The 27,921-nt window shown below is 35.6% G+C and overlaps 1 protein-coding gene across 20 annotated transcripts in view; it reads right to left on the bottom strand.

Moving 5' to 3' along the window:
- Positions 1-27,921, bottom strand: part of LOC574743 (non L-type Cav channel) — a 189,830-nt gene that overhangs the window by 14,993 nt on the left and 146,916 nt on the right. For 15 of the 20 annotated variants that reach the window (XM_030997790.1, XM_030997791.1, XM_030997800.1 and 12 more), the window contains 5 exons: positions 19,052-19,072; positions 16,509-16,759; positions 10,420-10,507; positions 4,947-5,213; positions 831-908 (listed from right to left, as the gene is read on the bottom strand). In XM_030997790.1, coding sequence (XP_030853650.1) covers positions 831-908; positions 4,947-5,213; positions 10,420-10,507; positions 16,509-16,759; positions 19,052-19,072 — 705 coding nt within the window. Of the gene's footprint in view, positions 1-830; positions 909-4,946; positions 5,214-5,326; positions 5,351-10,419; positions 10,508-16,508; positions 16,760-19,051; positions 19,073-27,921 lie in introns of all 20 variants that reach the window. The other 5 variants (XM_030997802.1, XM_030997804.1, XM_030997806.1 and 2 more) reach the window with 3 other exon arrangements.

Below are 27,921 nucleotides of genomic sequence, written 5' to 3'. Positions count from 1 at the left end.
AATCTTGAAAATAAACATATTCTGTGATTTCAGGCACAAAACTGAGAAGCTGCCAAACAGAGAAACAAAGTGCAGATGGAAGCAATAAAATGACAGACAGGTGTCTGCTAGCATGAGATTAGCTAGGTCAATCAATGATCCTGCATGTAATCTTAAATCTTGGTCATGCATACAATGTGCTCAGTGAATACAAAATACTTCATATCACAAATAAACCCATTAACTTCATGGTCACAATATGTATTTTCAGTTGGGAACTATTACTGTTTCCTTTAAATATAAATAGGATCTTTTCAATGATTAGCTGTATATATCTAATCTTTGAGAGACACATAACATCAACATCTCTGATAAACATGTATAACGCAAATGAGTTGGAAGATATCTTGGATAAAACAAAAGAAATGACTAAAACAAAGTGTGAGAAATTATTATTTCTGTGAACACAATAAAAGATTACAGCAAACTTAATTAACAGCGACTTAAAACGTCTTCATGCATCTTTTTTAGTATAAACAATACAGTTTATTAAACTCAAATGTTCCAAAGGGTCTGTTATGTAAATCACAAAACTCATATGAATAAAGAATCTTGCATGAATAATTTCTTATGAGAGACAGGTCTGTCTCATGTAGGATAGTTAAAAAAAGGGTTTGGAGGTTAATCATGCACTTTTCATTGTCAAAATAAAAGCATTAATGGGGTTGATGAGAGAAAATGGATAAAATACTGCATTCTTTATATCTGGATATATCGTAGAATTGATTTGATGAATACTCTGGTTGCCTGACATTTCACCTGCAGCTAGCCACCACAGCTTGTTAACTTACCCTTTCCCTGCGATCTACAGGACCTCCTTTCCCCCTCTCATCTCTATCTCGGTACCTGATGTCCGACATTTCAATCGCCTGGGGTAACAAGAACCAGAAAGAAAGAAATTCATAATAACAATAATAATGTTTGCCTCTAAAATACTCATCTACCGAGTCATTATGGCATTCCTATACCTTGTCTTTGGTTACTCTACCATTAGGGCACCCGGGTTGAGAGTGGCACATGTAGATAAACATCTTGTCAAAGAACATTGTGCCACTGCTCAACCTTAAAACCTCTGCATTTCCAACCAAGTTTCTTTTAAACAAACTGTTACTAAAATTCTAGACAGAACAGCTAGGTCACGTTATAATTTGTTTGCATGTTAGAACATGCTTCTTTGCAATTAATACATTACATGTATGCACAATGATTTCATCTGCATGTTATGATATATGTCATAAACAGCAGAACACAGAGGTATGATGAATAAAATACATGCTACAAATACATAATGCACACTTCAAAACTTGCAAACTATCTGGAAAAAAAGTTTAATGGTTGGGCTATTATCTAGTGCAAACTTTATTGCTATTTATGAGAAAAATATCAACAAGGTTAGCAAGTCAAATCACACAATCATTATTATTATCATTAGGTGTCACATAAAAATAGTTTTATGTATGTGCATCAACTCTTTCTGCTGTGGTAAAAAAATCAAAAAGTATTAGTTCACAAATAAAATGAAATAAAATAAAAACTAACACTATGTAAAGACAGTATTCAATTTGTGGCTGACTTCTTTTCACAACTCTATGGAATTCAGAAGAAAAAAACCTTTGTTCTGGTCCCCACAAACTCTTTGTCATTGAATTCATCAATATTTTAATGTACGGCAATATACATTGTAGTACCGGTATAAGATATGATAGAAACTGATCCACACTTGTAGTTAGTCGTGTATGGAATGAAAACAAAAGAGTTAAAAAGTGGTTAAAAGGTCACTCAAGTTATATCACCATAGTGATGAGCACAAGAGACAAGGAAATGGGAAAACTATGGAGATCGAGAGGGAGGAAAGGAGGAATTAATTGAACCATCTATTAATACCAGTCCATAAAAGGGAATGATTAATTTATGGTTGTGTCCAGACAATAGTTATAAAGGCAGGGCAAGGAGGGCTAGGCACGCTTTGATTATTATCTTGGCTGGTCGTTGCATGCAATCATGACATTTATAACTTCCTCTGGATGATCCGGGAGGGACGGACCTCTGCGGGGTACCAGAAGGCCTGTCTTCACTATCTCGAGATTGCCAAATATCCAGCTATTTGAACTATCCTGATCGCAAACTATCCAGCTAATTTGTGTCTTCATCAGACCGAAGTAGCAATTAGCGGGATATTTGGTCAGGATTGTCATCCCAAGATATCTTGGGATAGTTTGCAAAATATCCCACTATTTGGCAAAATATCCAGCTATTTGTCCTGTGCGTCTTCACTAGACCGAAATACGTGCTAACGCTGAGCAAAATATCTCAAGCTAAATTCTCAAGGTTGAGTTTCAAGTTTCGAGGTTTCGAGGTCGAATCTGAAGATTGTGAAGACGCGATTTGTTACTTCGGGATTATTTCCCAAATCAGAAATAGCTGGCTATTTGGCAATCTCGAGATGATGAAGACGCGCCTAGAGAGGACTTAGTCTGAACCCATTAGACCAGACTACAATGGCAGATGCAGTGCCAAGACCTTGACATTGTTCAAGACCAGGACCTTGAGAAGGTCCAAACAATACTTAAGAATGAAGACCGGAGTCTTCATAAATTCTTGGGTGACATAGAAGCAGGGTAGCCAAGACCAGAGAGGTATGGACGATAAAAATGGCTACCAATGTGATTGTTTGCTCCCTACGACTGCTGCCTCATTGTTCTGGGATGCTTGCCAGACAGACACTAGCTTCCAAGATAGGGGCATCCATAGTCTGTATATCAAACTTGGTTTGGGAGAAGAAACGTAGATGGGCCGAGATTTTGAGGGGTCTATAAGGGAAACTTTGACTAGACAAAATGGTTAAGAATGGGAAAGTGTATAAGGCATTTGAAGAGAGTGACAGAGGTAGAATGGCAGGGGAGAGAAGAAGAAGAGGAGCAAGAAGAGGAAGAAGAAGAAGAAGAAGAAGAAGAAGAAGAAGAAGAAGAGGAGGAAGAGGAGGAGGAGGAGGAGGAGGAGGAGGAGGAGGAAGAAGAAGAAGAAGAAGAAGAAGAAGAAGAAGAAGAAGAAGAAGAAGAAAGAAGAAGAAGAAGAAGAAGAAGAAGAAGAAGAAGAAAAGGAAGAGAGTACAAAGAGAAAAGAAGGAACTAAGAAGAATAGGGGAAAGAAAGAAAGAAGAGAAAATTGAAAGACAGAGAGAGAAATAAAGTCAAATTGAGGGCAAACTGTAAGCAGAATAAAATGATGGGCGAAACAGTAACTCTAAAGAATAATAAAGTACTGTTTTAATTGCCATGACAATAGTGATGGAGAGAAAAACAGCAGGCAGAAAGTAGTCAAAACAAATACATAGGGAAATCTACAATAGCAAAAATGCGTGCAAACTATCCATAACTGAAATGGGGAAAAAAATATAAGCAGGATGGGATTGAGGATGAGGTATAAGAACAGTTTCCTTGTTTACGATCTTTGTGTTGTTTCCTTTTATCCACCTGCCGCAATGGCTTCCTGTATACTCCAAACACACCCCCACATCACACTCCAAATCACCCCAATGTTATTTAGTCAAACCATTATGTAGGTAGTGATCTTGAATAACAACATTTACAAGTGGAACATTAATATGCATCATGAACAATGAATACGCATGAGTTGTGCAACTTAACTACTCAGTTTTACCGTATTCTTATATGATTCTCTGGCATGCCACCCACTGTGTACACACTACATCTATGCAATCCTTTAGTAACATGGGGATAATATACCACAAGATTAAACAGGTTTTCAATCCTCTACCACGAACAGGGCATTTTACCATTACTAAACCATTCTGAAAATGTGAACTGCTTTGCTAAATTTCCCCACTATTTTCTGAACATGGAATATCATTGCATATGCTCCTATCCTTTGTATTCATAAAAAGAGGGAATGAATTCAATCATATCATATATAAATAAATAATTCCTCGTTCATTTAGAAAACCATGATGACCTGGATATCTATCCTGCTTCCTCGTAACTTTCTTTAAAAAAATAAAATCTTTTGTACCCGATTTTCAGCCATATCCTACATTCATAAGAACTTCCTTATTTCCTTCAGAGAATCAACGATACTGAATACCAAACCCTAATCCTCCATGTGTCACATCTTTAATTTCATCCGCTCCACGGAAACAGGGAACAGCTAAAATGTACAAAACTCATCAAAACAGGAGAAAATTTTAATAAAATAATTGATAGAGAGGATACAGAGGAATGGATAAAGGAAGGATGATCCAGTAAGAGTCAAGGTGATAATTTTTGTTATGTCAACGGAAAAGTTGTTTAAACTTGCAAGGAACTCTGTACGTGTAATCAAAGATCTAGACTCCAGCTACCTTGTGTGATTGAGAAGTATTGAAGTGCAACGTTAGGATACTATTATCAATCAACATACAGTTATTTAACCAATGATGAACTGCAGTACTAAGTAGCTTTACATCTATGACAAATGTTATGATCAAAACGATTTAATCATGATGAATTTGTTAACACATTGAGAACAAACATTTTAATGACAAAATTAATCATCAATAAAATTTGCAGTGATGGAAGCAAAAGTGGCAAATCTCATGTATTCAAACTATACATATTCAGCTTTCCACAGAACACAACAAAGTATTAGTTAGTTAAGTGTTCACTCCTGTAAAAAAAAAATCTTTTTCTTTTAAGACAGTTTGAATTGTGATTATGGGCTACGAAACGCCTTTGCAAACTTCTAAGCAAAATTAAAAAAAATTCAACAAACTCTGCAAATATTCTAAATGAAGTGTGTCAAAGTTCACAGCTTGAAGTAAAACTTATGAGATGTCTTGTTGCAAACTTCACAGCAAAGAATTAGTAGGTGGGTGAGAGAGAACGCTGTGTTATTCATCAAACCATGCAAACCTTATCATCTTCAAATTCTTGTTCTTCAAGAGCAGACGTGCCCTCAACACCCAGATCGACCTCCTCCTCCTCCTCCTCATCGTATTCATATGAATGATTGTCATATTCTCCATAGATACTAGTCATGTTTGTAGACTGGGACATTAAGAACTCGTCTTGGTCACTTAGGGCTACACCGGTCAGGTCCAGACCCAAGTCTAATAGGCCCAGGTCTGTGTTCCCACTAACTGGGGCCACACAGTCTTCAGAGGGGTCCAAGGGGAGGGTCTAATTAGGAAAATGGGAATGGGTCCAAAAACAGGCATGCAAGTTAAAAGTAGAAATGCATTCCATAAAAAAGGGTTTATGACTTCACCCATATATGATTTGACCTGACTTACATTCACTTCGTGCATGGTGTGTTCCTGTATAATAAACAGTGAAACACACATACAAATATTGTTTGGTAAATACAGCATTGAATTACACACTCAGTACTTATATAATAATACACAAAATCATACAAATCATTTCATTTTATGATACCTGCACTATCCCACCCCCCCCCCCCCCCAGATAGAGAAAGAGAGAGAGAAAAGAGAGAGAGAGAGAGAGAGTCAAAAAGTTTATATTGGAACAGAAAAGCAGTTAGAAATAATTAATGTAGTTTATCACTTGAACTAATGCATGATTTGTGGGTCTTTCGTCATACCCTTAATAAGAATAAATTCAGCTTGAAAAAAAGAGTAAAATAACCATATTTGACTTATATAAATAAAATATTATGTAACCATGACAATTTACAAAATATATAGAAGGGGGATGAGGTGGATGACAAACAAAGAAGAATAAAGTTTTTAAAAAATGAGAGGAAAATGAAAGTTCAAATAAACATACATTAAACTACACCCTCTTTTGAACTTTTAAAAAAGAAGTAAAAAGAGTGATTTTGATAGAAGCTTGATGCACCTTCCCTCATCTCATTCTAACTCTATCTCATCTTCTTCTATTTAAGATTATCTGTTTGTATAACCCCTGTCACAGGAATCACAATAACAGTGACACAATGTACACACCCTCCAGTCAATGTCATAACCCTCAATGACATATTGGCACCCATGCAACAAAACAGAGATACAATTTCAGCGCTTTGGTTGAACTCCCAAGTGCTTCAGGCCCAGATTTCTCCCTACCATTTCCATCAAACGCTCCTATTTCTTTGGCTATTGCAAACATTCTGTCATCTTTCTGTCACTTCAAGAGAGGCAGAATAAATGTTTAGGGGCTTATCAAAAAAGAGATCAGTGAATTGTCAACAATATTTGAATTGCCCCTTTTGTATCTGTGGCAATTTGTTTTACACTTTCACACAACATGAATGTTTGTATAAATTGAAACGATATCTACTCTCAAGTTTGATATGGATACCAAATAATCAAACAAGTGGCGGTGGGTATAATGACTAGAAGCAGAAAGGGCAGGAACATTTCTGACTCTAAACCTCAAATCTGATATATCTTGAGGAACGTGAAGAGTCGCAATGTCAAATAAAGGAAGCATTTTGGTGAATGTTGATTGGACATAACATTTGTCACATCAACCATTTTCCTCAAGAAATGGATATCAAATGTTAAGATGACAGGAATGGATAAACATTGCAAATTCCTAGTTTGGCTGGAATCAAAACAAATGACTTTTATCATTAGACATATACATCAAAGTGTCAGGATGCAATTTATTGACATAACAAACCACTGAAAAGATAGAAAAAGGGAAGGAAGAAGAAGATTTTGTAAACATTCTTCATCTTTTAATGGAGGTGCTGAAAGAGAAGAGTACTTTGGATGGTAGATGCTGTCTTTAAAGGGCAACAATGCTTTTTATACAAAGAAATAGTTTGACGTACATGTTATCTGTTTTTTGGAATCATTGGGATAGCAGTAATAAACAAGCCATTTTACAAAAGTTGCAGATGTTTTCAAAAACACAATATAATAATGCAAAATTAACTGGTTTCTTCCTTAACATTGATGTAATAGTCTACATGCATTTTCAATCAATGACTTAAAGACAATTTTTTTTCTCTTTAAGAATGGAGATATGATCAATGCTTCTCAACTATAAAGTCTATAGTAAAAGCTGGGGCATTCGCTCATGAGGAACATCTTTTGAAAGCCTTGGTGAAGGCCTTGGTGAAGGCCTTGGTGTAGGAAAATTCAAGTTTAATGAGAAATGTAGCAATGTGTCCTGAACTGACCCTAGCATAGAGCAATGACCGTGGGTTTCTTTATCTCTCTCTCCCTCTCAAACATTCTGACAAGGATGGATCTATCGAATCATCAGAGTTCTGAACTAGGTTGTCACTGCGACATAGGATTCAAGTGCAAGGGTTTGAGGATAGGTAAACATCCACAAGTTGGTCCGGGCATGCCCTATGGCCCCAGGGGACATTTTCAGTATTCACAATAGGAGGTGTGAGGACCCTGGATTATATACAATATTAAAAAGAAATACCCAACCTGTTCCTGTCAGTACCTAGTAATACATTAGTCTCCATGTATCTAACAACCATTAGTAGGAGTTGCGTCAATCTGCAAAATCAGGAGACACTATTCTCTATCTAGATTTATATCGACATGATCTTCTTAACAGTTCAACCTTTAGTTCATTGACTTCATGTATTTAAGTTGATTTACTTTGAAAGATTTTGAATTGAAATTATTTTGTAGGCGCCTTGGGAATCTGTAAAGATGAAGCTGTGCACTTAATAAATATTGTCATTATTATCATTATTATTATCCTCACATTTAATGAGCCAACAAATTACAGAGCACTCAACTTGAATACTTCATATATAATTTAGAAATTGCATATAACCTTCTTTGGTTTAATAATCCCAAAACATCTCTAACAGCTTACCATTGAGGAGTAGCTGGATCACCCTTAATAAGGGATATCTGTTGAAAGAATCAGTTCTATTTTGAGATTTTACTTGTGGGAGTATACTATTAAGATCTAGGTTTACTGCAGCTCAAAGCAATGCATGATGACAAGGTAGTGTTGGTGGAGATACAAATATATCTTTTCTGCATAGGTAACGGGTCACCCACCTCCTGGTAAAGAGGTTAAAGCTTTTCAAAGCCGGGCATGGAGCTACAATTTTGTAGAAAGAAAACATTTCTTCAGGAGCAAAAGACTTCTATGCAAAGCTACCACAGACCCATCTGTATGAGGTCGGTGTTCTAAACTGACAGGAGAAATGGCAATTCATCCTTTCATAATATTCATTTAAAACTGCCTAATCAATTTGGTTGGGAGCACTTCAATATTCGCCTGGTGCTAATGTACATGTATTCATTCAAGGTATTCTACCTCCTATATTTGGGAATAGGTTAATCCCTGTATCAAAGCCTATTGGGATTAGATCATTGTGCGTTTCATCAGTACAGTTCAGTACCGGCCCAAAGTAAAATATGTTCAAGATCCACACTGTGACCAAACTGTGGTGCATGCAAACACATTCTGTTCCCACAGTGTGGTAGATTATAAAAGAGGTGTGAACAAAATTTGTGATCACACTGTGTGCAAACACATTCTGTTCCCACAGTGTGGTAGATTATAAAAGAGGTGTGAACACAATTTGTGACCACACTGTGGTGCAAACACATTCTGTTCCCACAGTGTGGTAGATTATAAAAGAGGTGTGAACACAATTTGTGACCACACTGTGGTGCAAACACATTCTGTTCCCACAGTGTGGTAGATTATAAAAGAGGTGTGAACAAAATTTGTGATCACACTGTGTGCAAACACATTCTGTACCAGTGTGGTAGATTATAAAAAGAGGTGTGAACACAATTTGTGATCACACTGTGTGAAAACACATTCTGTACCACAGTGTGGTAGATTATAAAAAGAGGTGTGAACACAATTTGTGATCACACTGTGGTGCAAAAATGTTCTGTTCCCCCACACTGTGGTAGATTATTAAGAGAGGTGTGAACACAATTTGTATGCATAATCAACACTAAGAAAGTGTTTTAAATTCACAATAAATTCTGCATGTCCAGGTGTGAACAAGGCATTTCCATATAGTCAACACTAACACATTTCTCAATTTTGATTTGTGATCATAGTCTGGGTGGGGTGTGTGTGTCTTGTGTGTGTAAGAGAGAGATAATGTGAGGGAGAGATAGAGAGAGAGAGAGAGAGAAAAAGAGAGAAAGAGGGGAGAAGAGATGGATGGAGAGAGAGAGAGAGAGAAAGAGAGAGAGGGAGAGGGGAAGGTAAGAGGAGAGAGGGGGACTTTTTTTCTTCTTCTTGTTTTGGCAAGGAAGTCCGACTGATAAAGTTTGGTCAGCTTTGATATTCCCGTCTTGTGAATTCTGGTTGTTTAGAGATGGAGGGGAAGAAAGGGAATGACCTAACCATATGATCAGGGGTAAAGGTAACACACACAGGTCCCATTCATAGAGCTGATCATGGAGAACTAGGTCAGCTGTCAGCTGTGATACAGTGGGAAACACATCACAACAAGTAGGAGAGAGAGATGCAGAGACAGAGAGAGAGAGAGAGAGAGAGGTGGGGTCAGAGAGAGATAGACTGATAGAGAGCCAGACAAAGGGACAAATGTATAAAATCTACATGTACATCATAATCATTACTAGTTGGGAGAGGGAAGAAAAAGAGTACAGAGAGTGGAAATGGAAGACAAGAAGAGATATAAATGGAAAGTAAAATTCTAGAGAGAGAGAGAGACAGAGCATTGTAAGGAAGGGCAAAACATAAGAGATATTACACATTATGATACACAGTAACAATATATTACACCTATATAGTGATGTAGTTATGTACCACTGAGAGAGAGAGAAACAAAAAAAGGGATCAGGATGTAAATTGTAAATTGTGTTACTTCTTGGCAGATTCAGCTAGCAACTTTTCTTGCACATACAAAAATACACAAAAAACAGGAGTTCTTAACATGACTGGTAAACCTTGTTCAGATATGAAGTAGTAAGCCGCTGTGTTAAAAAAAGTAATTTTAATATGCATTTTCTGTATCTGTTAATACAGAGCTCAGTGAATGCACTTAGTACCTTTGTTGTGTGCAGTCACCATTCACTTACACTTTGTAAAAAATGAATACCGGTAAGCAATACAGAATGCACTTTCATGTTTGGGAGGGTAAAAGTGAAGACCACCGGGCTCTCGATCCTCAAGGTTTTCTCCCTCTAACATTGACACAGCCCGATGAGAAGGAATGTCACCTGGGAGCTCACCTGGGAGCTCATCCAGTTTAACTCACCTCCTAACGCATTATCTACTTCCATAACCTTCATATTGACACCCTAACCACATTCAAAGAAGAAAAAAAAGAGAGAAACCGGAGATTTCTAATATTCTTTTTCCTTCTGTCATTCTAGATTTGGAATTAAAGAGGGGATCGGAATGCCGCAGTGGTTACAAGAAATGAAGAGAGATTTGACGGACTCACCCTGGAATTGTCGGGTGGTTCCCTGTAGCGGTGGTGACGACTCTCCCTATCGGGGTCACGACCTTTCCTCTGGTAGCGCTCGGCTTGCCTGCGGAGGAGAACACAGATAAAACAAATAGTGAGGCTTGGTTCCAGGCCAGCAACTAGATTAATTGCTGCCGGAATTGAGAGGCAGGAATTCTCCACTTGTTTCATGCTTCCAGAAAGTTCCATATATTTTATTGCCAAGTTCAAATTTCGATTTCCAAACATGACTTTTGTGTTTATGCTTTCTGTGACATCAACACAGCTGGATTCATCTATTCGTATTAAATGCACATATTTGAAAAACAACTCACTTAGCTAGTGTAAAGTAAATTCACTGCATATTAATTCAATTTTATAACACTATCTCCTGTAAACTAAATCTACTTAAACATTCAAAAGAATGTGAAACAATAAAACTTTGTTAACAATATGATCCATCTTTCAAAGTCATATAAATGCCAACTCTCAAATACAAACATTTTAAGCCTTCAATCATCCTACACATTGATATTCATTGAAAGTCACATTTAGTTTCTTCTTAATAAATCATTTGAACACAGAATTTGTTTATCAATCTGAATTATTAAAACATGATACAATGCCAAGTGATGTGATTAAAAACAATCTCCTCAACATCTCACCTAATAAAAAATACCTTCATCTAAAGTGTGTGACTATGCATCAAGAATTACATCAGCTTACAAATTTGATTCAAAGTGATTATCAAACACAAATTTGTTTATTGATCTGGCCCAAATCAAGTCTTGTTTGCATCACCCTGATGGGTTAGATGCAGCCCTCAATTATTCTATCTGAACCACGAGGGAAGCAGAGTCTGCCTCGAGCTCTGATTCGGCAAAAAAGACAATTATCCCCAAGACAGTGGGGTGAGTTGGCAGAAAGGTCCTCAAGGCCTATATGACCCCGGCAACGGGTCTTGGTAACGGTAAACAAACAGCCTAATAGGGAAGCTCGGAAGTTTGACGGGCGAGACGGAGGGGAGAGAGCGGGGAGAGAGCGGGTCGGTCGCAGAGGATACATCAAGGTGTGGTTTCCACATACTGAGATTGCATTAATGTCATTCGGGTCATAAGACCCAATGAAGATATATGTCATCGCCCCATAGGCTTAACGTTCAGACTCTAAATGAAAGCTTCCTAATTGCAATCAGAACTAATGTCGTTTTTTTATCAATGATCTTACAAAAGTGATAAAGAAATGTTGAAATAATGTTAGAGCACTGGTCTGGCATTACGAGAACACAATACATTATTTCAAATATCTTGTATGTAAAGACGATTGAAAAAATTATTTAAAAAAAATCTGAAATAAAGCAAATCAGTATTTTTAAAAGGTAGAGGGTATTCTTTAATACACAAATTAGTGTCTTCACCAAACGCTTCAATAATGAAAACTATATGGGTCTTCAGAGGTTTTAATTGACTTGAATTTTTCTATGAACCAATTGACCTAGGCTCACACTTCAGACTCCATATAAAGGCCTACTCTTTTTTTGTCTTAGAAATTAGTGAGAAGGGTGCCAAATTGTGGACAGGGTACCATATTTGTATTAAAAAGAACTTTGTTACTTCTTTCAAATGCAAAAAAAAAAAAAAGCCCAAAACCAACAACAACAAAATTGAAATTCCCTGAAAAATGATGTGTCCTTGTTTATGTAAGAGCCCTAAAACTAAACCTGACAATTCTGGAGACAAGTATATGCAATCTTCTCTTCAATTCTCATTTGGTTATTACCAAACCTAGAGTGTCTTTCTCGCAACCATCACACATCCAGGGTGACCTTTTTGAGGACCTCTGGAGAACATGTGACATTTAGACCTGCAAACATTAGAGTTTGATGTGAGATGTCACTTCTTCATAGGTCCTTCTCTCTTGTACTGTAATGAGAAACTGTAGGTCAGCTGCACAACTATGTATTGATCAGTTGATCAAGAAATTACTGCAATGGTTGATATTTATTCAGAGGCATGAAGTTGACTCCACACTGGGTAACATCTAGAGTTCTTCTTCTTATAGCGTCCTCAATTTTGGGGGAGTAATTTCATTCACCATTTATGAAGCAATTTTGCATTATTATTCTCTGTATGTGAGGATGTGTACCATTTTAGCTGAAACATCCTCTTGAAGTCTTAACCGCTTCAACTTTTCCAGTAAAACCCCCCAAAACAGCTTGAAAGGGGTTCATAGTCATTTTTATTATTTGTAGTGTTCATTAAGGTTAAATCGACAGAAGCCTTTGCTTTTAAGATTTATACCTTCTTTCTTATGTCAAATCTGTTGATGTTTTAAACATTACTTATGTCATTGGTTTTACAAATGTTTATTACTTTAGTATTTGTTGGTATGAAAAAAGAATGGAAGAAAATAAACTATACTCTGAGCTGGATTATAACCCTTCATTCGTCAGGACCTAATTTTAGCAACAAAGATGGCATAGATAACGCAACATGACAATTACGAAAGGAACTTTCAATCATGCAAGTTTTTCTAAAAGTGTCCCACTTCCCTGAATTACAAATGAATGCTGAATGTATGAGGGGTCAGATTAGCAGGGTCAGGTGATCTTGCAGCGAACCAGAGCCGATGCCGGCGCATTTGTTTTTAATATGACAGACTATTAGTCATTGTCAGTTACATGTCAGGATGCCAACCATTATAAATCAACAAAGGTTGTTAAAGGTAAGGTAAAGCGTTGAGGAGATATATTTCCTTATTTTTCCCTGCATTTTTTGACACACTTGAATTTAATAGGTAAAACTCTCATTCAGACAAATTAGCATTTCACAGTAATCATGAGTTTAATGTTGATTTCTGGAGCAATTCTTAGTTGCCAATAAACATCTTGGGATACATGTATGTATTGTGTCTTGTATTCATAGAAATGTAATGTTACTGTCTTCAAATGTATTGTATTTAAAATATTTTTAACTTACAAAAAAAAAAGCTCTTTCCAAATTGCTGGAATCTAATATGAAAACAATTGAAATACCCAAAGGGAAACATTGTTTCAAAGGAAAGAGGTAAAACTGATCTGTCTGGCTAGAAAAGATAATCCTGAACATGTCTCAGGGATTTTTTAAGGAATAAGTTATTGTTTGGTCTTAGACAATAAAGGAAAAATACATTTTCATCAAATCCAAGTCTTTGGATCGATTTGATCGATGTGAAAAAATATGTCCAAATGATATATATACGACAGCCACTTTTACCATTAGATGATGAACGGAAACGAGCAGAGAATATTGATTTAAACCCTTCACCTTTTGATGGATGTGACAGTTATGAAGATAAAGTAGTTTTAAATTACCACGGATCCCTTTGCTACATTACTCAATATCAATTATTCCTTATTTTCCCTTCTAGTTAAAACCAATGTGGTCCATCCCAATATAAATTCAGATTTTAATCATGTTGATCCATTAGAAAATGTTGCCCTCTCCTAATGACATGCAACTAACCCCCCTCTACCCCTCCCCTTCCCTCCTCCCACTCCCCCTATCCCCCTGTTTACCCAACCAGAATTCATTGTAGAGTCAAACTTGCTTTAGTGACCACCTGTATAGAAAGACCACATTTTTTGTTTCCCTTGAAAATGGTTTCTCATTGAAACATGTACTAAAGGAACCTGTACATAAAGACAACCTACATATAGAAGATTACTTTTCTTGTCTTCCTGGCCTTGAGTGGTCTTTATAGACAGGTTTCACCGTATCAATATACGATTAGTCAAAACATTTGTTTCAGTCTGAATTCAAAGAAACGTCAAATAATGAAACATCATATAGTGAAATGAATGTCTTTCGTATCACTTTGAATGAAATTTGATAAAGATTCAGGGTCTTGCTCTAGTCTAAACGTTGTCGTATTGGACGAAAAATCGTATAACTGGGTGGGGCTTATCGTGAGCGCGAATTGCTGATTGGCCAGCTGTCACATAAACTGACCTCTTGGATACTAGTTTCTTTATATGATGTTGTAATTCCAGTGTATACCCCCTTCCATTCATATATACATGTATGCTGATTATTCTTAATAGACAATGTTTATTTTTTACATGTTTCAGTATAATTTTTTTTTAGTCTGAATGGGCTATTAGACATCATGTTGATCTGTTAGAATTTTGTATCCTTTCTGACTGACACTTTATTTTATAAACAAACAGTTTTTCTGCCTAAACCATAATTGGTTATCCTGCTCTCTTAAACATTGATCAATACTGTAGGATCATCAGGGCAAATAATAAATCACGACTCTCTATCAAATGATAGCCTTGACTTTGGTGTACTATATGAACCTCCTTGTTTTTTGTTATGATCAACAAGCTGTGTGTGTGTGTGGGTGTGTGTGTGTGTCTAGTGAGCCTGTGTAATTCAGGTGATTTATGAGCAGATGGATGCTGTACATCTTGATTTTATGTATTATTGTACCATATTTTAATTTTGTTAAACATGCTCTGATCCTATGAAATATTGTAAAACTGAAACCCTGCTCACAAGCAGCCCATCATTTTATATTGTAATTTGTTGAGGCCGTATTTTCCCCTTGTGTTCACATTGTTTTAAAAATGGAAAAATAAATGACTTGAATTGAATAGAATTGAACTATGAGAGGACCTTAAGCCGTCGGTCCTCTGGGTGCTTACTAACAAGCATGTATGCTTTCCTAGCAGTCGGGTAAAATAACCACTACTACTACCGGTACTATCTACTATTATTCTAATGGAGGGCAGGTTCAGAAAATTCATGGAAAACTCTTCAGTCATCCTAGGCACCATGTATCTTGACCATAAAGTAAAATAAGTTTAGAGATGTCAAAATAATAATTTGATTTACGCTCCTCTATAGAATATACATCTTGATCGTTTGCATATTGTTTGATGTTTACATCAAGCATCCCATATCTACTCCATTTTTTCTGCATCATATAAATGCATTCTGGAATTCTTTGGCTTTGATGATGAATGTTTATTACCATGACCTCAATGTGGAAACAGGGTTCTCTTCAAATAAACATCAGAAGATAAAAAAGCGATGATTCTGTTTGGTAAAAAAGATGATGTTTCTCCTACTCAGTGTCTCTCCCATTTTCAATTAAGATTGAACAAGTGTCAATCCATATAAAGGATGGAGGGGAAGGGGCGGCACAATGATGAGAGGCAGTGGCCAACACGATCAATTTCAGTATGGGTGTGTGTGTGTGTGAAGGGGAGGGGGGGTACCTGCCACTGATGCTCCCTGGGATCGCTGCCCCTAGTAATGGGGACAGTGACATCATAAAAACAAAACTCCATGCCACCGGGCTCTGGAGGAAGGGAGTGACTTTTCCGCCACTATTTGCATTAGTCGCACCCCTGACATGGCCCGCTGTAACCTCTACAGATAAATCAGGCAGATACCGATTGGTCTAAATAAACAGCACACAAATCATACTTGACAGTTATCGCTAGTTGGGACATGGTGTTTCACCCTTTGCCCGGAGATGATTGTCCTTTAAGAAGCCTTGATTTTGGACTTTTACGTTAGGGTCTGTCGCCTATCCCATTGTACTCTCTCTAATAATGTTGTAGGCTGTTCTAAGCCAGAAGGGCATTGACAGATATAATTTAACATAGCATTAACACACTGCCTGATTCTGAACAGAGGATAATGCAAGTTTTCTTGCTCCGTCATCAAGACTCTGGCTACTGTCACGGGTAGGTTAATACAGATGTTTAAATACAGTAAAAACAGCTTAGAATCAAGACAGAAAGACCACATTTTTGTTCCTCTAGAATAGTACATAGTACTTCTCATCATAACCTGACTTAAAGGAACCTGTATGTGATCTGTTAGCAGTCGAGAGGTATAACTCTATGTGGAAGTTCATGAGTTAATGCCTTCCTGACTCTCTAAAGATAACATGATAAAGACCACCTGCCTCCTTGTTCTTAACCCCTTGATGACTGAATGCTTTAATTCCCATAGGTTTAATACAGGAACCATCTCGTTCCCTAAGGCAGAGGTTAATAGAGACTTTTGCATACCCCGAGAGTGTAAACTTACTTTGGTGAGGCTTGCTTGAGCGGTTGGTCTACCATAAGCCCCTCTGATCCAGAGCTGTCGATCCTAGGGAGGGTAGTTACTACCTTTCCTGGGCGTGGTCTCTCTTTCTCCTTGGGCGGAGGAGAGGGCGTCTTCTCTTCCTTGATGGCCACAGTCCCGCTGGTGCTTCCACCCTCTTCCGCAAGTCCAGGCAAGTTCTCATTGCTGTTCTTCTTAACGGCACCAACCAGGCGTCGGAAGAGTGATGGACGCTGAACATTGTGGGAGGATCAGAGGCCAGGTTAATTCATATTATCTTTCAAAAAGCAATTCTTCCATAAACCTACATAATCATGTATCAATATTGTATATTTTTTTGCGGGTAAGTTATCCTTATTCCTGTACTATATATTTACATGTCTTTTATGTTTATAGGGACCCCTCTGTAAAACAGCGTTTGTATGCTGACAACGCTGAGTAGGGCCATCCCTCCGTTTTCCTTTTATTAGTTTGTCTTCATGATTGTAATTTTTTTTTTTTTTTTTAATTGATGGAAAATAAATACAATACAATACAATCTTTTATAAAGTAGTCCTTCCATGAACCTATATAATCTTGCATCAATATATTTGGATAAACATGTAGTTCTAGACTATTAAAATAAAGTATATATATATATATATATATATACAATTATACATAAACATAAACTACTTTTCTATTTTTTACCGTAACAAAGATACTTCTTGACAACGAACCTGTTCGTTCTACTCCCTCATTTTGCTTAAAGAACTGTTTTGATAATAAACACTTCATATCTTATCAATACTACAACGTTTCCTTCTCGATATCTAGAATTGTGACAATGAATTATTTTACCTTTGTCACAGACACAACTTGAAAGATGCAGATAAAGACAAATACACTAATAAAACAAGTCCCAAAACAGAAAATATCCTAATGCAAAAGCACTGCATCAGCAATTCAAAGCATAACATGGATATGGATAAGCCCCCCCCCCCTCCCATCTCCTAAAGATTCAAACATCAAACAATGATGTGACATGGCTAAAAAGATGAGAGACAAAAGATATAGGCCTTCAACCAAGAAACACTTTTCATGATAAGTCCTATTCAATGGAATCTGTCCTTAAAGAAGTGGAGATGGTGCACATCATTATGAAATGTATGGAGTAACCATGTTAGTAATGGCAGGGGAAATAATTGATGAAAATTAATAGATCTTTCATATCTTTCCATTTCAAGAACAATATGACTGTATCCCCACTCTGACTTATGTTGACTATCCATACAAACCTAAATAAATTTTTTAATCTGATTGTTATTATGTTTTTGTGTTTTTCCTTAAAATTGTATTTGAAAGCCTCTCGAAGATTATCCCAATGCTTACATAATTATGCTGGTTTATATATATATATTATATATTATATATTATATCTTATCACTAAAACATATATCTAAGCACGATCTACACACTACCTGTGTCAATATAAATATATGTTTAACTGGTGTAAATAGTTTGATATCAAATTACTATCCAATCTAATATTTAAACAGGTAAATACTTGTGTTTATATAAGAAAATGAATAAATAATCAAATAAATAAATAAACAAATAAATAAGAAAAATAAGAAAAAGAACTAGTACTCTACTAGAGTCATTTAAGTCAAATAAAAAGTGCTGTTTTAAGTCTATCTACAACATATACATGTACGTAATCATCATTGTATGCACAACAATCAATCTAAACTACATTGCATTATGATATTATATGCCCAAAATCACAAAATAAGCTATTTTCATATAGATTCAAAGTTGTATTAGATTACTTTGCATTTTTAGAAAGCAAGCATTTAAGAGACATTTACTTAAAATTATTGAGAGAAAACAAATTATTGGGTGCTTCATATGAAGAATGTCCGAAAGCACGTTTCAAACTTAAGTTTGAACATTTCTATACAAGATCAAGCTTGAAAATCAATTTGCAAAGTAAAGAGAATTTGTACCACAATGTACATATAATTTGGAATCATTCGTAATTTGCTTTTTGTTCATAGTATTTGAAAAATGATATGATCTGAATTGAACATTTACTTGTATCACTATGTACATACACAAATACATTTGACATTGAGAGTCTAATCTACGTACACGGCGTATAATTGGCCATGTCTTGTTTCTTAATACAAGTTAATACATTAGTATAATGCATGTCAAAGATATAGCAAAAGATACAGATATTGTGAGAAAAGAAAAAAAACAGGTTATAGACTCATTGCAACAGAATCTGAAAAAAAGAGAAAAATCATGAGTCAAATTGGCATAAATCTGCTGCTTATTGCTGAAAAAAAGGAGATAAAGAAAGTGTGCATGAAATGTAAAAAAAAAAGGCAGGGACAGGGGAAACATGAAAAATACTGCAATGTGAGTGAACACAGCAAGAAACAGAGATTGGATGCAGTAGAAGTAGTAAGGGCAGAAACGTAGCAGGAGTGCAAGCTGAGTGCTATCACTAATAATTGGAGTGATGTAGTTTTATTTACCTTCTGGGCTGCCAGTATGAACTATTTAGGTGAATGAATGAATGAAGACAAATAGGTAGGTGTCGGATGATGAAACCATAAAACAAAATATATGAAAGCAAAATAAAACATAGACATATAAAGGTTGTGCACAGCTTTGGAAAGGATTTTGATGTGGTGTCCTCGAGTCTTTCATTGTTATAACAGCTGTATTATCTACAAACCACATGTAGACAATACAACTAAAGGTGCATTAAATCTTAAATGCTATCTGATTGGCATATATCACCTTTCTAATTTTCCTGATTCTTTGCGTTTCAATTGTTGGTTGTTTTTTTTTTGGAATTTGATTTAAAAAGGTTCTCAAGGACTTTCACTAGCCTTTCCAAAACTGTGCTGAAGTTAAAAACTGGCATGGAAGAGATACCGGCCATATGGTAAAGAATGACATAGTCTGTTTATACATGAAATGGAATGAGATGTGTGCATGCTTCCCGCTATCAATAGAATTCTTTTTGTCTTTTCATTCGTTTTAAGAGTGGGAAGAGTAATATTTTTAACATGGGTTTAATATAAGGAGCAATATTTTGTAGGACTTTTCCTCCTTAAAACGATATTACATTAGCAGGTTTTCAAGTAAGGAGTTGGGATTGCCATGGCCAACAATCGTCAATAGAGGGCTCTATTCTACTATGGGGAGAGGGAATTTTTTTTGTTTTGTTGCCTTACAAGAGACATTGACATGGACCACTGGTTAAATATATATCGATATCAATGAATTAACGATGCTCCTATATAGTCTCTAAATTAATCCAATGTCATATAGCTCTATTTTATTTTGTAGAATGAGAATATTCTACACAATTTTAGGAGGTATGGCACAAAAGAACTTTTAACCTTTGAAGGATTTGGATGAGGGTTTAGAAAAAGGGTTTGGAGACTAGCATTACATGCTGATTGGGGGGGGGGGGGGGGGGAAGAAAGTTGGACTCGGCCAAGAATTTGGGCTGGATACTTCAATTACATCATGCATAGGATTCTATTCAGGTCATAATTGTAGCTTTGCCAAATAATGATTAGGTAAATATCCTCAGTGAAATATAAATCAAGGTAATCAGAAATGACATCATAATCATCAATGAGAAGTCAAATAAATTATATAGAGGGCAAAAGAGCGGCGTGCTTTCGAATAGCCATTTGTGACGGGGCCAAAAGTTAACATATTTGGCAGTGCATTAATGTTTGCAGGTAAATGAATGGAGATGATATGCAATCTTATAAATATTGCACAAAAATAAATCATCAAATATAATCATACTTTGAGGGAAAGCACATCTTTTGCTACGGGTGCCTATCCTTCATTAGTTTTCAACAATTGTTTGGTACTGTGGAGCAAAATATGCTTAGAAATCGACAACTTATTTCAGCGAACGTCTGAAGTTCCGACAGTATATCTATATATTTCCCCCCAAGTAATCACTCGCTGCAATGCAAAAGATGTGCTTCCTGTGACAAACAGTATAAATATTGCATAAATTCATCAAAGTTTAAAAGTAAAACACATCTAGGAATGAGGGTGCCTTTTTGTGAAGGATAACAAGAAATATTTTTTCATATTATGGTAGAATTTCCAATAAAATTCAATGGATTTACTTTTTCTTCAGAAAAATTCAGATAAGTGATAATTATGACACCATCTTTCCATTTATCCTTTCCAATAAGGCATTCCTCAGGGTAACATTATTTTATCCCACAGCAGTATATATATAATAAATATATATATATATATATATATATATATGAACCCAAGAGAGAAGTGAATCCGTAATGGAGAAGAGTAGAAGATGAATAGAGCAGACACGAGAAGAGGAAGATACACACAGAGAAAGAAACAAGAAAGGAAAGTTGTGAAGAGGAGAATATGAGTAAAGTAGAAAGAAAAATGATAGCAAACAAAAATAGATAGAGAACAAAACAAGTATAAAGGATACTAAGAGAGAGAGAAAGAATATGGCCATAAACAAAATAAACATTAAAATCTCAAGAGTGTCCTCTAGTGTTATCCCAATGGAACCTTATGATTCAATTTAAAACACTAATTTTAAAGAATGAAATTGTTTTGAAATATTAAAGAATATATGTCTTGGGAGTAAGTTTGGACAGTTACAGTCACATTTCCAAATGACTACCGTAAATTTTCTTGAACAAAAAATGTATTTCAGATTTTCTTATGTATTATCTGACAATGTCAGACACATCAGTCGGGAAATCCGACCTTGATAGCAAACTAGTCTAGAGAAAAGCAGAAAAATCAGAGAAGTAGACTGGTGAAAGTTTGATTGAAACCCGACAAAAGAAGTTGTAATCACTATAGGTATGGGCACTTCAAATTGGCTGAATCAGTAATGTTTCTGTGATGTAGTGGGGGAGAACTTTCTCATTTGTGCTGTACACAAAATTACTAAAATTCCAATATTTATTTCAGTAATGCCTCACTGGAAAAGGCACAGAAAAACAAAAATTCATGCTACATTTGTACACGAGAAATGAGAGAGTAATCCGCAAATTCATCACAATCCACTGATCAAACAGCCAATTTGAGATTTGCATAAGCTTAGTGATCTCCTATTTAAAACATTCTTAACTTTCTTAATATTGATCTGTTTTATTTCAAACTTTCGTCATTCTGCTTATCTAAATGTTTGCTTTAACCCCAAAGAACCTCTTACAAGGGTTGGATTGCCCGTTAAGTATTTATATAAAGGATTTTCAGCTCCTTAAACTGGAAAATAGAAATCATGATTCTCCAGCTCCTCAATTCAATAATTAAAAGAGAAAAAACCCTTTTGTCATATTATCTTACCTTTGGACAGCATGTACTTTTCCTGATTTAGATTGCAATCTTGTTATCATTTTATATTTTAAGTTTTGACAAATCAATGATTGACTTGCGCAAAATTAGTTTGTGTCTCATGTAAAAAAATGTCATGTATCCCAGATTCTGAGGGTGAATGTATGGAGTCGATGCACTTGATTCATGTAGATTAGATTTGTGTATTGTGATGTGATGGGAGTAATTTGTATTCATAGCACATGCTCATATATGACACTCACAAAACATTATCAAAGTACTACACAACAAATAACAGTCATACGGGTATGAAAACAAACACTACTTAAGAACAATCATCCAAATACAAACAAACAATCACACACATCTACCTGCACAACAAAGTATATGTCAATACATAGTTAAACAAACGCTCTTCATTAAAACTCACATATAAACATATAGGTAAACACACATATGCATGTACTCGTACCTGTTGTTTCTTTCGCATGTTCATATACCATCACACACCAGAGAGTACAGATATAGTTCCGTTTTGTCTCTTTATAAAACACAGCCGTAAATTGCACATTTCTCATACCAAGTTTTCACTTTGAGGTGCCCAAAGTGACAAGCTATGTCTCTTCTCAAAAGAGAAAGAACCAAAACCGTGAATACAAAGGCCATCCATCTTGCTTGGCCCATGTACTTCCATGTAGAAACCACAACCTGTATAGAAAGACCAATGTGACCATGTAGTATATGTTCACATATTACATTTCAATCCACCCAACATTTCTTTATCTTGTCTTTTGTTGTATTTACACATTAGTTTTCATTCCAGTTTTTAAATTGCATATGTTGATACATCTGACATTTCAATTCTAATACATTAAACTAAGTACCCTTCTTATGCAAAACACAATGTAGATTATCTTTACTATGTAATGTATCACATACACAAATGAATATTTCCCTGAATCATACATATATTTCAGCATAGAGCAGTATATTCATAATGTAGTGCAACATACAATAGCATTGATGAAATATTTTGTCTTTATCTAATTTCCAGAAATGTACAAACGATGCACAGATGCAACATGAAGAAAAACAGGAAAAACAAGACAGACACAAAACGGACACAAGAATTAACATATACACAATAGTCCCATTTATTATCTCATCTGAATATCAATAGAGTTGTAACATAATGACTGGAAGACATCCGAATATAATAAGTTTCTTTAAAAATTAGGAATAAAACACCACTTAATCATAATACTCCATTAAGCACATAATATATAAGATCCAAACCTCTTATGTTTTTTATCTGCAATATTTGGGATGTAAGTGTTCTCTTCTGTTGAGTGATTAAAACACTTAGAATATAATTAACAAGGGTTTCTGTAGAACAATGTATCATTAGCTTGAAGTCAAAAGATCTGTGCATCTGTGTAAAACGATCAACTCCTTTCTGAAATATCAATTAAAATCTGTGACTTAGACAAACTTGAAATACCATCAAGCAGACATTTTGGAAATACATGTATAAAAGATCAACTGACAGAAAAAAAAGGTACCAGATATGAAAGTAACAACCTCTCTCTCCATTTGGGGGGGGGGGGTTGTTTATGAAAATATGTGTACTTGACGTAATACATACAGAGCAGAGGTTTTACTGTTTAATGTCTTCTATAAATTAGATTTTGAAAAAACAATATGGTTGGAAGACGTACAATTTGCTTTCCAGCACAAATCCATATATCATAATTGCACTACACACATCTTTACATTTTGTTAACAATACCATAACTTCAATATATATGAATCTTTTTCTGTGATAATTAATTCTTTGTCAGATTACAAATAAAATACAACCTTCACCACAACATTAGAGCAACATACAAACAGATGCAACACAGTATACAAGTGGAATCGATTCAATTTAGTCCTACAAGTATGTGAGATTGAGGTAACACAGTTAGGAAGACTTCTACACATGTAAGAGAAATATTTTTCTGAATATCATGACAATAACGGAACTCCAGGCTACAAATATAAAACTGTTATAATTACTTTGTCATACCAAATCTGTAATATTCACTACCATGTCAGGAAAACCTCAGGCAAACAATTTCTTAGCCAATGCAAAGGTTTGCAATGAACAAGAGGAAGAGGGTGAATAGAACTTTTTATGAACTTGGAAGACTAAAAAAGTAAAAAAGAAGAAATAGATTTGGTCATTGCAGTTTTTGTACTCATTTAATGAAATTTCTGGATACTCACATAAACAGAAATGCCTGAACAAGTTGGAAGAGTAACTTCTTTTAGTACGCCTTTGGAAATTCTGCCAGCAATTGTTGCCAAATAAGACCCAGCAATTTAGTATTTGTTCAATATTGTTATTGTATAGATTTATCCATCTCCAATCTGTATACTAAGTGCACATCTGTTTTCTTGTATACTGTATGGTAATTTACATTATATGCATAGAAAATACAACCTCTGTATAAAAACATAAATCTGTAATATATACGAACACCCTTAGAATATATATTCAAATATATACAACCCATATGAGCATATATATTAAAACTACAATGTTTCAGCTTTTTCTGAACATACAATGTATATCATATTATCATGCTCACATACATATGCAGCGTACATGATATATTTAGAAACTGTAGATGAAAAAAAAGGGCCAATAATATTCAGCAAATCAATAAAGACTAGACATGTTGTATCAACCCAGGTTACAAATATTACAACATATAAATGGCAGAAAATAAACATACATACACAGTGATTTACCAAATAAAGCAACATCTGCCTTCTGTTAAAGGTATTTTACAATTGCAATAAGAATACCCCATACAAGATTCAAACTTAAATTTCTCTTTAAGCCTCAGATATCAACAATATATATACATGTAGACCTATATCACATGTGTACCATAAAAATAAAGATATGAAGTTAGAAAATGAAGATGATGTTAGGAAATCTGAATTGGTATGACATTGGAAATGATCTATGTTCAGGTTTGCACAGAATGACAGCAATGTACTGCATGTACCCCTGTGCAGTCTGGGATAAACGCCCCTGGTACAGTGGTATGACATATCTAGAACTGGATTAGATAGAGATGAATGACTATGGTATTACAGAACCTTCATCTGATAAAGAGAAAATGATAGGAAGAGAAATAGAGAGAGAGGAAGAGAGTGAGAGACAGAGGGAGACAGAAAGAGAGAGAGAATGGTAGAGAGAGAGAGGAAGAGAGAATGATGTGGGAGTATAAGCAGAGTCCTGTGAATCTATAGTGAATACAAGATTATTAACAAAATGCATGAAAGAATAGAAGACAGCCATGAGATACGTAGAAAAGAGTGTAAAGCTAGATTCGGACAGGAAGCAAGAGTACAATTTCTTGCTAAACGAACTGAGATAGTTTTCAGAGAATTCCATTTTCACCTTGCCTTGCTACAGACACCATAAAGACATGCACCAATTTTGGTTCGAGGCTAGAATGAGAAGAAAACACCTGCTACAACTAGTATTCCAGTCAAGAAAGAAGCAAAAGTGAAGCAAAAAAAAAAGTTAGAAAAAAGAAATGCTGGCACCTGGACTGCGCTGCATGAACCTGTAAAAAATGAATATAATCCCTTCAGCTCCACACTGAAATAGAGAAAGTGATAGGCAATGGATTAATTAGTATCTTCTTGACTAAATGACATGGATTAATAAATGAGGTATAACATGAATACAAATCTGGTTAATTTGAGACCATTGATGCAAGACCAGTCATCCCCTTCAATCTGAACCAGTATCCTTGGACTGGGTTTAAAGGTGTAGGTCCCTTCCCAAATTACCCAAATATTGGACAACTATTGGGGAATGAAGATAGGCAAGCAATGCCACATTAAAGCCGGGGTAATAATAATGGAGCGCAAGGAGTGGCAATGTGCTAGACATGAGAGCTATCTAGGAACACTCTTTTATTATTTATTCTTGAATTATATCAATTTGCATCTTATACACCTGTAACCGCTAACCCTTAATCAAAACATAAGCTTTAGAAGTATTCAATCAAAATGACAGGGAATATAGTTGATTGAATAATTTGTATTTGATTCACTAACTTTCCATTTCTTTCAATCAAACAGGGTCACTTGAATAATCACATTTAATAAAGATATGTCATATATGGATTTCCTAAGTCAACCAAATCTGGAATACTCCACTGAGAACTATCTACACTGTTATTCCAAATCAACATTAATTGGCCAGTTGATGATCCTTATACATGAACTTGTGGGTACATGAATGTGCCCCATGTTAAAAGAGATAGGGCCAATCACCACTTTTCCACTGATAAAAAGTTGTTTATGATACTTCTAACTCCCTCACTTTTAGGCAATGGGGTCGGGGAGGGATTTTTTTCGGAGGGAACAAGAGAAGGCCTGGGACTGGCAGAAAACTTCCTGGAGGGGGAAGGGGAGACTGGTCTGTCACCAACGATATTAGAGTAACGTCGGCGCTGGAGCTGGTAAAAATCACGGTTTCTCTCCGCACGTGGACCAAAGATACCTCCAAACAGTAGGTGGGTCCTGTTGACTGTTGGGCTAGGTGCCTAAAGAGAGGGACCAAAACAGAGTTTGGGTGAAGAGGAAAAGGCATGCAAGAAGTATAAAACAATCAACATGCAAAGGAATCAAAACACCTGCTCATCTCCTAATGCTATATATGTATATGTGGTTAGTTAGCAGAATGTGGTGTTAGTATATTGATGACAGCAGCCTAAGTCTATCTGACAATTATTGCAAGGCTAATTGAGACTTAACTACACAGCAGTTAGAACGTGATGGCTGAAGGGAATGGGGCTTTTGAATCCCGTAACGGCGATGCTGGGCTCTTGCTGGGGCTCTTGCTGGGGCTTTTGCTTTGGTTTGTACCCACTGTCTTTGTAAAGCGATTCCTGTTTGATCTGGCTCCAAATAATCCACCAAGTAATTTACCAGAGAGCTATGGAAGAAGCAAGTAAGAGTGGCATGCGATGGGTAAAAAAAGAATAAAACCAGGTATCCCGAGCGTGAAAATGTACCTTACAGTCCAATGAATAAGGTTCTCTTCAGAATGTATCAGAGAAGCATTTGAAAACGACCACAATGATCTATGGCCATGCCTGCTGTCCACCTTATTCACAGGCATGCAATCATATGGATGGGATAAAGAACAGTATTCATGGCCATAAAAGCAAGCAAATGAAATGAAGCTAAGTCTTATATGAGAGACCTAGATGTTGCTCTCAGATATGATAGTACTTCATCCCCTATTCTTGATTAAATTGAGGTACTAAGGCGTATTGTAAAAGCAGTTGCACAACTTGTAAGCACAAAGAAAGCGATTTTACAATTGGACAAAAAACAACACTTCACATCGCTATTCTTCTGAAACCAGCAGATTATATGGCTTATTTGATGAGGTATATCTGCTTACTGACATGAATAACACTACCCTTTAACTCTAAACAAATGACCAATATGATATTTATAGCTTGTCCTATTCACTAATGCAATTTCTTTTCCACAACAATAGGTATGTATACATTTTATTATCACTCAGGTTCTTATACCTCATATGAATCAATAACATAACACAAATACTGCCATTCCTTCTAGAGTAAGATATGCTCTCATTGTTGCTATTTCAACATAAAACATAAGTGTTTAAATATATTACATGTTGATAAGATTGCTGTATACTTGCTCTCTATATACAATTTAATTCAATATTACAATGAAATCATGAAACCTATATCCATGTTAGTGAAATATATGTACATGATAATCCCTATAAAATGACTACATGTATAAAGCTACATATTAAATGCCATAAATGTTATATTTGTTATTGGTACATGTCATATAAAGATTATTGCACTGATGGTACCATGCAAGTATATAAAAAAAACTTAGAATTACACAAAACCAAATTAATTACTATTGTCCATAATGTACTACAATCGTAGATACATACATCTGAAAGTACCCGTTA

Source organism: Strongylocentrotus purpuratus, unplaced genomic scaffold (assembly GCF_000002235.5).
Source record: "Strongylocentrotus purpuratus isolate Spur 01 unplaced genomic scaffold, Spur_5.0 spur5_scaffold_4, whole genome shotgun sequence".
Taxonomy (NCBI): Eukaryota; Metazoa; Echinodermata; class Echinoidea; order Camarodonta; family Strongylocentrotidae; genus Strongylocentrotus; species Strongylocentrotus purpuratus.
This window is presented reverse-complemented; position numbering and strand designations above follow the sequence as displayed.